At 50.1% G+C, this 13833-nt stretch overlaps 1 protein-coding gene across 1 annotated transcript in view; it reads right to left on the bottom strand.

Annotated features, from left to right (window-relative positions):
• LOC148008865 (uncharacterized) overlaps positions 1 to 13833 on the bottom strand; it is a 217171-nt gene that overhangs the window by 198649 nt on the left and 4689 nt on the right. The window contains exon 2 of the mRNA XM_087673975.1: positions 2392 to 2589. Coding sequence (XP_087530101.1) covers positions 2392 to 2589 — 198 coding nt within the window. The remainder of the gene's footprint in view (positions 1 to 2391; positions 2590 to 13833) is intronic.

Raw genomic sequence — 13833 nt, 5'->3', positions numbered from 1 at the left:
TGTTGAATGGTTTGGAGAGATGCAGGACTTACAAAACCCAGGTTATGTGCAGACGGGTGATGATTCATGCCACCCAATTTCACACATGGTAGTGCAGCAGTTACATGGAGCAGCAAAAAGCAACCTACAATAGCTTTATCGAGTACAGAGGCTGAGTATAGAGGTACTACTATGGCAACATGTGAGGTGGTATGGCTGCAAAAGTTATTAGGTGATTTGGACGTGCAGGGAGATGGTCCAGTTGTCATTCATTGTGACAACATGAGCAACATACAGCTAGCTAGTAATCCAGTGTTCCATGCTAGGACAAAACACATTGAGGTGCACTACCACTTTGTGAGAGAGAAGGTACTTGCAGGAGAGATTGACTTGGTATATGTCAGCACACAGGATCAGATAGCTGACATTTTCACAAAGGCATTGGGTGTAGAGAAGCTTTGAAATTTCCGAAGCTTACTTGGAGTTGCAGAGATAGAGTTGAGCTTGAGGGGGAGTGTTGAGATGGTAAGCTCAACATATGCGGACATTGATAATGGACCGCTTGGCTGGATGGGTCCGCACATCTACACTTAGCACGTTGGTGGTCATTATGATATTCACATGACCACTGACTTATCACTTATTATATTTAGTTTGTTACACCTACCTACAGCTGGCAAAGACATAGCATGAGTCGATTAGTGTAGTCAGTTATGTACTGTTTGACTTAGTAGGCCACTTTCCTTTATGTTATATCTTATCTATACTTTGTGTACATTGTATAGCGTGTGAAAGAAGAAGAAAAAACCAGCAAGAAAACGTTTTGGCCTCCATCTCTCTTCTTGTGTTCTTGAGTGAGCTTCCTCTTGTGTATACAATGTGTGTTTGGCGCCGCAGCTCAAGTAAGTCCCCCCACCACGCGATTCTTGACATACACTTGATATATCTGTGACTCATCATTAGCTCCAGCTAGTCTGTTGAGCATGAACACTTCTTTGTATCTCAAGTTTTTTCTGAACTAATCTAATTAGCCACACTTTATTTGCCAAAAAAAAAAAGCACACCACACAAACCCCCAAACTAGAGGATTCTCCACAACACTTTGCCCATCCCTCAACATGGGCACATCCCCCTGCCCCAAAAAAAAAACACACTAAGCCTCCACCCACAAGGAGTGATGAGCCTTGCACACCAACATCTTCCCCCTGTTAGCAGGAGAGCAGCCCCTCTCACACCACCTCCAGCTCCTCAGCCTAGACAGCATGCTGCAGTTTTCACTGCCAGGCTGAGCTCCTTCCACAGGATTTCTTTCACAATGGCCCTTGGTCCTACATGAGAGCTGCAGGTCAAGTGGAATTCCCACTTCCCATGGAGGTGGGAATCTTCATTATCTGCAAGTCGCAGAGTAGCAAGGCACATTGGCTAGCTCCCTCAGATGGATTGAACTACACCTCCTTCCTCCAGACTTTCCACTTTGGCAGCTAAACACAAACTCATGCAGAGTAGGTTCTGAGGGGCGAATGCTGCCATAAAGGAAAGGAGACAACAGCTAATTTGGTTGGGGCCAGGTAAGCCATGCAGAAGGCTGCAAGAAGTGGGGGCAAGGAGCAACGGAACGTGCAGGAGCGAAGAGTGGGGTAGGGTGATGCATAGTAGTTGCAGCTGGGTGGGGCAGCATATAGGTCCAGGGGGGAGGTCGTAATTGGGAAGAAGGGTGCTTTTAAAGCTAGCAAGGACAAGGAAAAAGTAAGTAGAAAGATAACCCTGCACTGTGCCTTCTTTGCAGACAATCAAAGCAGAATTTCTTTATCTGTTCAGTGATTGCATACATCTCAGACCACTTTGGTCTGATATAATGGACAGATGATGCTCAACCTCATAACAGACTTATTTGGAGGTAGGCCTGGGACAAAGGAACCATGAACCCAGAAGGATTGAAGGACTGGCAATGGATCAAAGTAATGTTGATGCAATGTAAATAAGAATGCAAATGTCACTTCTGACATAAAATGTTCCTGACGGCTTCTGAATAACACAAGTCGTTTTTCTGACAGAATATTACACCAACAAATCATCTATTACATGTCAATTATAGCTCATACTATGTTCATCATACTTCCATGAATCTGATGAAATCCTTCCGATAATGTGAAAACAAAAGGTATCATCAGTTATGCAAAACATGCATGATAAAGCCAATAGATCAACAATGGTATGTCAATCAAACAAAACATTACTGTGTAACCAAACTCTTGTGAGCATTATGCAAACAACAGTGAACATCAGACTGGAATAACAAGAGCCCATCACTATGCCAAAACGATATTTTTGCATACTAAGGGTAATGGGCAATACACTTGCCAGACAAGAACTCGTAGAGTGTGTGAAAGCCATAGAGGTAAGGTTTGCAACCTTGTGAAGAATCCAAACAATAATGAGACCCCTATCATCACTGGATGTCAATTTTCGGTAGTTTTCATTCCAACGCACAACAAGGACAGATCCTTGGTGACCTTCCAAAGTTTGGTTCATAGTAAGGTTTGATTGAGCAGCAACAAATGGATCTTTCTTCGCATCATCTACAGCAGTTGATCCAGGTAGCTTCAACACCTGTGGCAATATACAAGGATTAAAATGTCTCAAGTTTAATTTAAAGAGAATGTGCACAAACGCACTGCTTGTTTATACCCAAAAATATATTTCCTTCAACCAGAAAAAAGTTTTCTAGGATAGGCACACCCTAGGTCATCTCCATCAGGTCGGCTGCAGTAGGATGTCTGGAGGAAGGAATTTCAAGCAGAGATGCTAAGTGTGATGCAAAGTAGGGCGATTGTGCAACAGGCAACGATTTCTTTAGGTGTTGTCCCTACATAGGACATGGCAGTTTTGGCATATGTAGCAGACCTGGATTAGTCAATGATCTCTGCATCTGTTAGCAAGGGATACCATGCCAAATTCGATTTAGTAGGCAGCATTCAATACTTGGGTCAGTTGGGAAGTAGTACCCCCCTGCTCAAAGCAGTCCCCTCTATTTCAAGCATGCCCTCTCTAGCACCTGTCAATTCAGCCACCACAGCTCACCTTCACCTACCGCCACAAGTCACACATGGCATCCTCAACTTCTTCATAGAGCAAAGCTCGGCACCAATCGTTGAGTCAAAGCCAACACCAAAGTCATATGGAGCTAGTGCATTGCACGAGATTATAGCTGGTTCCCCATCACCACCAGAAGGGATCCAACACAGCCCCTCGCACACACTCGGTTGATGCCTTCGTGCCAATTCGCATTCTCAAGGAATTCATCTAGTTGGCTCTTATTGGGACTCCTGCCAAGGTCACATGAGTGGTACCCTTCGGGAAGGGGTGCTTCAGGCTCCAGTTCAAGGCTCCAATTCGGCTGATAGAGGCAATGCTTGCTACCAGCTTGCTTGATGTTAGATCATTAGTGGCATACTTAGACAAATGGATGGAGGGTCGAGACTACTCATTACTTGGAGATGGAACTACCATAACCATCTCTTTTCCGGGCCTCGATGAGTACTTCACGCCATAACCCTACAAGATTGGTAGTGCATTTGGCCATGTCATCTAGGAGAGAAGACCTTTGTGGACATAGCATGTCGGAAGGCCCACACAGATACCCATTGGTTCGAGTTATTGTTCCCAGAAAGTCCTTATATTCCCTTCCTCACAGCATCAGGATTCCCTCTATCTATGAGGGCTTTCTAACCCAGCTCCTCACATACACAGGACTTCTAGACCAATGCTTCTCATAGACTATGATCAGACATCTTGCAACGGAGCACCCCAGGACTTGCTAGCGCCAGCAGATCTCCTTCAGAGATGAGGGAGGTGGTATCCCCAGGACGCAGAGAAGGAGCAACGTAGAGCACCAGAGATGATGCAATGCCAAACAGAGGAGGAGACAGCACTAGCGACAGCGAGAGCGTGCATACAAGGGACAAGAGCAAGATCAAAGAAGCCCAAAGCTGAGACATGCGGACGGACGGTGGAGAGTGGTCAGGGACCATAAACCATCAGCCCATATGGTGCCACCCTAGCCTCCTATGGCTTCCACAGCCACTTCCCTAGCTATCTAGGAGCTAGAGATTCCAAAGTAGACTACAGCACACCACGAGTAGATGAAACGCAGCCCACAAAGGCAATGATACTAGCAGTGACTCGAGAGATGCAACAAGCTATAGAGGCACCATCATCCCCTAGACTTCTATCCCACCAAGGGGCAATCCCAGAGCTAATCCCATCTCAGGTACCTAACATGCATCAGGGTGAGGAGGGTGAGCAGACATAGGAGAGTGAGGAAGAGGCAGAGGACTCGAATGCATACTCTCAGGACTTTTCCCACTCCACCCTATAGCGAAGATAGTAGAGAGGACACATGACAGGGTGTATGCTAGGAGACAACAGGACAGGAATGGGTAGCAAATCCATGCCAGTCTGAGGGGCTAAGATGCACTCCATGAGGATACTCTCATGGAACATATGAGGCTTCGGAGAATGACACTTCAAGCAGGGCTGAAGCCTCACAAGGCAGGATTTTCACAGAGCATTAGCAAGAGAAGCAGATGACTTTCTCATGTTACAATAATACCACCTATTAGTAGAGAGGATATCTCGCTGCTACGGGAAGCTATTGCTAGGGCAGAGTCACACATACTGGGCAACAACTGTGGGAGGTGCAAAGATACAGGTTAGAGTTTGCATATTTGTTGGGGAGTAGTACATCCAGTCTATACACGACTGCAGTATTGTGATTCCAAGGAGAGCTATGTGGGTCTCAATGAAAGTGGAGGAATCACCTATTGGTCTATTGGTCATTTATCCCCCGAATGGTAATATTCCACATTGTAGCCAGCTACTGGTTCAGCCTCTACTTCTGGTGAATCAAATGGGGCTCAATTGATTTCTACTAGACAGGAAATAAAAAACATAATCGATACAGGAAACAAGAGAATAAGAAACCATATCTGCTCTTACACCATAACAATCTCACTTAAATTACAAAAACCTACACAAATTAGTACAGTAATGATAATAGGACCAATAGATACTTCATAATAAACCATTCAAGCAGTAGATCATAATGCTCCTAGAGAAGCATATTTGGGATAAAAAGTTAAAATATTCCACCAATCCTTCTATGTACATTTACTTCTCTCCAAACCATACAAGCACGTCAACGCGCATATAGCTCTTTACCCCAACAACTTGCTTTCGATTGGTAACAGGGTTTTTTGAAAGGATGGACTAAGCTTTATAGATGCAAGTGCCGCTATCTAGCCTTAGCTTTTGCGAAGGAGTTCAATCGCTTCGCGCTATGTGTTTTTTGTGGAAATCTTGTGATATGTCCTACCTCCAATAATAAATTCACTAGACTATAATCCGCTCCATTTCACATCAAATGAAATGTGAGAGAATGGCCAACTAGATATAGGAGACGTTTTTGAACTACCCTTAGTCACTCCCTATCACAAGTGGATCATTGGATAGTAGGGGGCGACTTTAATATGGTGGAGGCTCTTGAGGACAAGAGAGAAAGACACATGGAAACTATTTGAGGAGGAGAGAAATTTGCCTAGGAGGAGTTACTTTTTCAAATCAAAGGCTAGGACCCATGGTTCACAGCAAAGTTTGGCGAGTCCACTAGATCACTCCAATTCTCTAGGAGAGACAGGGTAGTGGGAGCCAAGACTTTCTGTAGGATTGACCAATTTTATATGGATGATTGGGCCTATGACAGGGGCAGCCTAACACACATCATAATTGCATGACTCTTTCAGACCACTCACCTATTCAACTACTTCTCTTTGAGAGAGCCGGAGGTTCCCAATCTAGTGTCAAGATTCCAGCGCACTTGTTCTATGAGGATGATTTTTTTTTGCAAGTAAAATGTGGCTATTTACATTACTAAAAAAAAAAAACTGATTACAACGGAATGCTCCTGCTCAACAGACAAATTGGAGCTGATGAAAGTCACAAATACATCATGTATACAAGCCTCTCAAGGCGGTTTGGGGGGGATGGGGGCAAGAAGCCATGGAGGGGGGATGTATCGCCATCTGGGGCTGCTTGCCTGCATCATGAAAAACAGGTCCTGGCCGCCCCAACTGTGCATAAAGTGACATCGAAGCTCCTGACGAGCCCTAGACTTGCCCTACACCTGATCCCATTGGCCGCGGAGGGAGTGGATGATGGAGGTCCAGAGCTCTGCTAAGGTTGCCTGTATTGAGAGTCTCTCTCCGCCAAAAGCCTCCTGACACTGCGCCTTCTAGATATGCCAACCAGTAAGACTCCCTATGATCTCCCATACCTCAGAGCGGTCTGCTGTGGGCTCTAGTACCTGGTGGATAGGTAGGGCCTCCAAACTGACCACTGCGCACGACCCTACCTCGATCATGAATATCGTGTTATGCATCCCGGCCTCATACAGAAGGTGATGGCCCTGGCTGACCGCCTGCCAACAGAAATCTCCCCATGAGATACATCCAAGGCTGAGTGCTATACGGCAAAGGATGCGGCATGCTCCTCTCCACATGAGCTATGCCGCCTCACACGACCAAAGGTAGTGCTTTGGGGTTTCCAAAGGCTGCTATGTGTGCAATGCTTACAACCTCCCTCCTGCATCTGGGAAAGCCAGCTTCCCACCGCCAAGCCTCCATGTTCCACCGGCCATAAAAAATATGATACCCTCCTCGGCCTCCAGTTATCCCATAGGCGGTGCCAGAAGGTCTGTCAGAAAGGCTCCATGATGCTATGCTCTACCCAATGCCTGCTATGTGACACCGCCCAATCCATATCTTCCTACATCAGTACGTGTCTACCAATCCTGGTGGTGTACTCCAAGAAACTCAATGGCTTCTCGGCAACCACAATGGCCGGCCATAGCCACTCTCCCGGATCCCACTCCAGCTCATCAAGCGGCTTGCCCTCCCAAATCCAAAGGCGCCACTCTCTAAGCTCATGCCATAAGACAAAAGAGTCTAGCCGCCATGTCTTCCCCTGAGGCCAATCACCCAGATCCTCTTCCATGAAAGGACAGCTATCCCCTCATCCTGCTGCCCTCTGTCAAGAGCCAGACGCCCCCCCTCCTATATGGTGAAGAAGGTTCCAGGTGGAGCGCCGCCCACTCTACTTGCCACCTGTAGAGGGATGCATGCTGGTGAAAACCAAGCGGTCCATACCTCCCCGGGCTCTATTAGCTCTCGTATCGGGGGAGCAAGCCACTCCTGAGGTATTGCTGCATCTATCTCCCTTCTCCTCAACTCCACTCCTCTCTGGCAGCCTAATACTCGCTGTAGCACCTCCTTGTCCACCATCCTGTACACTTCCTGCCATGTCCTGATGGTACGAGCTGGGCCAGCCTCCCAACCAGCCCATTGGATGTGGGGGCACTCGCCAATCTTTGCCCCTTCCCAATCTCAAACCTAGGGGTTCCAGATCACCGGCTGACGGTCTATCTCCTCCTCACAGCTTGGGGGGCTCTAGATTAGGGCCTTATGGAGGCCCTGCCACACGTAGAGTAAGCTGCATAGGAAAGGTGATCTTGGGGGGACTGATTTGGGCTGACGTGAAGATCCATCTCAAGGACGGCCTCCACTCACTACCAAGCCTCAGTCTACAATCCTAAAGACCCTCCTGCAATAGGACCTTCCAGGTCTGCCCTCCTAGTGTGAGGCCACGGACAACTAGCTTACCCAAAAAGGGTCATACTCTGATACTTTGGGTCTAGGATCCCAAGCCCTCCCTCTGACCGATGCCGTATGATGGTTGCCCACGCCACCTTGGCCCTGGAATCCTTGGAGCCATCTAACCCGTACCAAAGGAAGTTCCGCACTAGGCAGTGAAGCGGCACTGCACAGGACGAGGAGAAGCACCAACACGAGGTGATGTATGAGGCCGTCGCTAGGAGGACCTGGTTAACCACCAGGGCTCGGCCTGCTAGTAAGAGGCGAGCCGTGCTCGAGTAGGTTAGCTTCCTCCAAATAGAATTGAGGACTGGGAGAAACTGTTGGGTGGGAGTGATGTCAAGTCCCACCTGGAACCCTAGGTAACGGACGGTCTACCCTCTGCTCACCCATTTGAATCCCAGGTGGATGCCCCACTCCGTGCTAGAGTCCAGGTCTGTGAGAAAACCAACCGACTTTCGCCAGTTGATTTTTTCTCCCGTTGCAGAACAGAACACCTCAAGAGCTAGCCTCACTCTCTCCAACATCAACTCATTGTCCTCTATGTAGAGTGCTATATCATCTGCATACTTTGAGTCTAACAACTCAGTCTCCTCTCTCACGGGAAGTCAGAGGCCGCGTAATCCGCTCACACGTGACTTGAGGAAGTGAGACATCGCCAGGTACGGGGCCATGAGGCAGCCTGCTAGATCGATCTCTCCAGCTAAAACTCCTCCCCTCGCCTACCACCTATGAGAACCCTGCTAGTGGCCGATCTATAAAGTGCGGAAACCCCACGAATCCAAGCCTGGGGAAACCCAACCTCACCATGGTGCCCTCTAGGAAATCCTAGTCCACCCTGTCATAAGCTTTCTCGAAATCCAAGAGTAGTACGGCTAGTCTCTGGCCACTGTGCTGAGCCCACTCTGTCGCCTCAAAGAAGGTGAATATATTGTCTAGGATACTCCTATCTTGGACAAAGCCTGTCTGTGTGTCATGGATGATGTCTGGAAGCACAAGGCGTAGTCGTCTACCAATCATCTTTGCCAATGCCTTATAGGCCACTGACAATAAGGTGATCAATCTCCAGTGGGAAAGCTCCAACCAATCACCCCCTTTGGGGAGAAGATTGATAAGACGTGCTGAGAGACTCCCTTGCATCTGTCCTGAAGTGAAAATCTCCTGGAAGGCCATCAGTAGGGGGTCCTTCACCACCTCCCAGTAGCTAATGAAGAAGGCCTTAGAGGGGCCATCCTCTCCTAGGCATTTCTACCCATCCTGTGTATGGAAAGCCTCCTCTATTGCTTCTCTGTGAAGGGGGATAGGAGGGAGCGTCCCATCTCCTCTTTAACGAGAGACGGGATGTAATCCTAGACCTGCTGTCTACATCACTGTCCTCCGGCTGAGGATGCCTCTACTCTGGAAAAGGCATCTCTAGTAGTCGGTGGCAATCTCCATCACCTCGTTTGGGAAAGAACGAGTCCTCCTATACTAATCTCGAAGGTTGCGTATCTGCTCTCCTGAGGTGCGAGCTTGGTGCACCTGGAAAAACTCACTACACATCGTGTCTCCTTTTCGCGCCAACAAAGCTGCTGAGGTGCGAAAAGAGAACTCCGAGCGCCTGTCCTCTAGGCCCGCAATGGCTGCTCGCTCGCGCACCTCCTGTGCATGGAGGGTAGGATCCCTTGGTGCCTTTTGGAATAATCTCTGCGTGACTGCAAGGTCCCGCTGGAGTGCTCTCTCCTCCTACCAGCTCTGTTGCCTGGCATGTATGGCTTCCTCTTCGTAAATGCTACTGGACTTAGCTAGGACCTCTGCAACCTCCTCTGCGATCCGGTCCCTCCTGCCCCAATTCTTGGTCCAAATCTACTCAATCTGTCTCGTTACCTCCACCCTCCTATAGATCAAGTCCGGGATCCGACAAGATCGTGCGTCTAGGGTGGATGCTGGGGAATCAAGTGTCAGGAGAACCGGGCAATGATCGGACAATGTGGTGCCGCCAACTGCCCAATCTGGCCTCCACGAGAGCATCCCCCCTCTCCCACATAAAACCTATCCAACCGCTCCAGCAAGACTCCACCTAGCCGCCTATGGCCCCAAGAGAAATCCATCAACCTCTCCCTCCTGTGGAAGGAAGGGTCTCTCTAGGCATCTCGTGCTCCTACTGCCAATAGGAAGACCTCCCATGCCTCCTGATCCTCCCCAGCCATGCCCTGGTAGTTTCTGCCTCTGCCCTGTTGGTCCTCTAAAGCCTCCATGTTGTTGAAGTCTCCTCCAACGATTCAAGAGTCCACCTCTAGGAGTCTATCTATGATCTCCACCCAGAACTTGCTGATGCCCTAACCTCCGTAGGGGCATAGACATAGAGGACTCCAAGGCACGAGTCCCCAATATCAAGTCTGATCCATAGAACCCTCCCTACCATTATTGTCCAGTGGTCTCGTACATAGGCAGTGAGAGTCGGGCCAATAGAGGTGCATACGCCTCCACTCCTGCCGTGGGCACCTATGGCATGCTTTCCAATAAGTGTGTGAGCTGCCTGGTAGTACCTTCCCTACCCGCTGGGCCTGGGTGGGAGTGAGCTTGTGCTCCTGTAGAAGTAAGATGTTGATCCGTCTGGCAAGGGCAGACTGCAGCTCCTGCCAAATAATCAACTTACTGGAACCACGTGCCCCACTATAGTGGAGACTATTCACATTCCAGAATGCAAGGTATAAGCTCATGGGGAAACTTGTGACTGACCGAATAGGCATCTGTTTGGTGTGGAGGATGTTGATGAGGAGGAAAAACTATGGGGCATGCAAGTACGCTTTGCCGAAAGTCTAGACGGCAAACTCTAGTCCCCCATGGTGGCCCTCGGCCGGACCATAGGGGTGATAGATGCTCTAGGTGATACTATCAATACATCTATCAGCCATGCTAAGATTCGTGACTCTGTACACTGGTAGAAGTGGGCCGCTTGTGCCAGGGGCCACTTGATCGCATCCCTCGGAGCTCTCCACTGTGGAGGGGCTTGAAAGATACTGCTTGTGTGGGACCTCGGCACTAGCCCACCAGTTAATGTCCATCATGCAACCAGGCCACTGCTGTGCAAACAGCGCTAGTCCTTCTTCTCCCATCCACTAGGAGGTGTGGTCCGCCACCTGACTCTTCAACACCTTCTCTATCTGTGTCGTTTGGTCCATCTAGTGGTGCTAGGAGATGGACCTTGCCCCTCCTTGACTTACGAACCACAAAGATCCCCACCTGAAGAGGTAGAGCAAACTCTCTGTGCTCCACAACTCTTAGGTAGGACCATGGGCCACTATAGAAGAACTACTGTGGAGACAGCTATGCCTATCTCAGGAAAGTGTGACGGGCGGCAGGGGGCAGATGAGTTGCTAGCTGTGTGTGTGTGTGTGTGTGGGGGGGGGGAAGCACTGTTGGTACGAGGAGGATGTAAGCATGTGTGGCTCATCCCCTCCTGTGGGAGGAAGGGGGGTGGATCTGGGGGGGATCACTTGCACCGGGTGCGGATCAGGGGGGGTGCTCGGCAGGGGACGTGGTGGGGAGGAAGAGGATCGAGGGATGGTGGGATGGTCGAAGGTACGTGGCAGGTATGGAGGGGACTGGTGGCCCTGGAAGGGAGGGGCCGTGGGCCAAGGTCGATGGGGGGGGCATGGGAGGTGGGGGGGGGGGGGGGGGGGGGTGTGGGATCTTAGGTGAGGTAATTTGTGGTGCGGGTGGTGGATGTGGGGGACTGCGGTCCTGCGGGGTGGAGCAAGCTCCCTCCTGCTCCCTGTTGTCGAGGCTTGGTCTAAAGAGCTGACTACCGTCCCCCCTGTTGTCTCCCCCTCTATCATGTCTGGACCCGTGTGAAGCCGTCAGCGTCTACTTGCGGGCCTGTCAGCGGAGCCACCTTGGCTCCGAAACTCGTACAATCTGCTGCTTGATGCCCAAAGTCGTTGCAGCACAAGCACTGCCGTGGTTGCCCAGTCACAATGACTTGGTGCCTAAAGAAGTGACATCCTGAATCAATCTCTAGGAGCTTTGGTATACTCTTTGTGTCTTTCACGGCCACTCGTACCTTTGGGACTCCTACAGCTGTCACTGCATCCGCGAAGGAGGCAAGAAGAACTATGCCAAGCATTGCTTTGCATGGGGAAGTGACTAATGAGATTGCTTTTTCATAATCGCTTCATCTAGAATAGCCCCTAAGTCATCTTGTACTTAGTGGCCACACAACCATACATTGCAGGTGGCTTCTGTAGCTCCCGACCAATGTGCCGCTACCCTCGCCCCCATGCCCTATGAAATGCGCTGCCTCCTCGCTATTGCGCTGCCCACCTTGCTCGTCGTCAATGCTGCGCCACCACATCATGCTTCCCCCGCCTTTGCATCGCATCACGCTGCCCTGTGACCCCCGCCATCACGTTGTGCTTGCACCCCCCCACCCTACGCCCCCGCCACCATGCTATGCCTACGCCGCCTCCCCCCCCCCCAACCCTGTGTACCTTTGACCTCTCCCGCGTTCTCTCCCGTCTCTTCCACCCTACAGTCACCTGCCTACATGCCTCCCACACCGTCATCCATGGCACCCGGCGCCTCTACCGGTATAAAAAAATAGAATCCAACCCCCCCCCCCCTCGCCATCGCCATCGCTCTCGCCCCCCTCCCCCCCCCCCCTCCGGTTGCTCAATCCATTTGCAGCAACTCCCCCTCCCCTCCGGCAGTACAGCAATGTGTTTGGTAGGTTCTCAGTAGGAAAGCGCAATGGAAACCTCTGTTCAGACGCCGATGCATTCTACGAGTGCCCCCCAGTCCAACACCTTGCACGTTGTCCTCTCTGACACTAGTATCCATGGCTTCTTTACCAACAAATGTCCAGACTACTGGGTGCTCCTACTGTGGCATCACCGGACACACCACTGATGCTTGCTGACTTCGACCTTTGCACCACCCCACCCCTCCGGAGTACATGCGTCTTCCACCAGGCACTCCTTGTGCCACCTCTCCTTTCTGGGCCACAGAGATTGTTCTACATCAGCTATCAGAGTACTATGCTCAAGGCAATAAGACGCATCCACTGCACACTAAGTCCTTTCGAGCACATGGAGGATCTATTGGCGCTACGACCTCCTGGAGATCGTCACAATGCTAGTGGTAGTCTTCTCCCACTTATTTTCAGGTACAGTGGCTTCCACGACCCTATGGCTCTGCAGTCCACTCCATCGAGAGACAGTGATTGTTTGATACCGTCTTCTCATCAATCTTCTCCTTCGAGAGACAATGGCTGCTCGGCTTCTTCCTCTTCTTCGGCTACCCAGTCCACTCCACTGAGAGACAGCGACGGTTGCCCACCTCTTGCTCATTCTGAGCCCCACCCTCGACTACTCAGGTTCGAGAGCCTACCTCTGGGAGCTCTTCAGCACCTCAGATACCTTCTTCGGCACGACCAACGGCACTTCCTTCGTCATCAGACATTTCGGAGTCCGTGATCCATGATTTTTTGGATTCCCTATCTACTTCAGAGGGGGATGTTATTTCTTTGCCCTCAGAGGGGGCATCTACTTCTTCTTTGACTTCAGCGGGGGCCCCTCCACCTCCCACCTCAGAGGGGGAACCTACTCCACATGAAGTTCTTCACCCATCCTCTACTTTCTTGGGGTGGCTGTCTTTGACCAGTCATCTCTTCTATTGATACCCAAGATCTAGAGGTCTACCTAGATTGGGGCCCTTGGGTCTTCAGCAGCGACTTGGTGGCTAGGCCTAATATTCCTTCCAGCATGGAGTTACGGAGCTAGTGGCTTCTCTCCCGAGGTTGAGTTTCGGGTTCTATAGCTCATCCAATCTCCTGACTATCTTCAAAGGTCTCCTTTCAGGTGGTATTCTCAGATTACAGGATGGATCTTCTTCGTCACTTGGTTAGCATGGAGCCACCTCCCGAGATCAAGTACGAGCATATTCTTCTGGTTCTCGGCACCACACAAAGTCCGACATTCCTTCTATGCATTGCATGTTTTCATCATCTTTGTACTAGGGCGCTTGGACAAGTGAACAATTTTCCCATGAGGAACACTGTACAAGTGGCACCTAATGCATGAGCATTCTTCAGCATGTAGCATTGCATCTCCACCTCACTCTTCTCTTGTTTCCCTTTTTGGGCCTGAGAGGGGGTGTTGAGAAACCC

The sequence above is a fragment of the Lygodium microphyllum genome, unplaced genomic scaffold (genome assembly GCF_053477565.2).
Source record: "Lygodium microphyllum isolate KBCC unplaced genomic scaffold, Lygodium_microphyllum_v1.1.10 scaffold_57, whole genome shotgun sequence".
NCBI classification, from domain to species: domain Eukaryota; kingdom Viridiplantae; phylum Streptophyta; class Polypodiopsida; order Schizaeales; family Lygodiaceae; genus Lygodium; species Lygodium microphyllum.
This window is presented reverse-complemented; position numbering and strand designations above follow the sequence as displayed.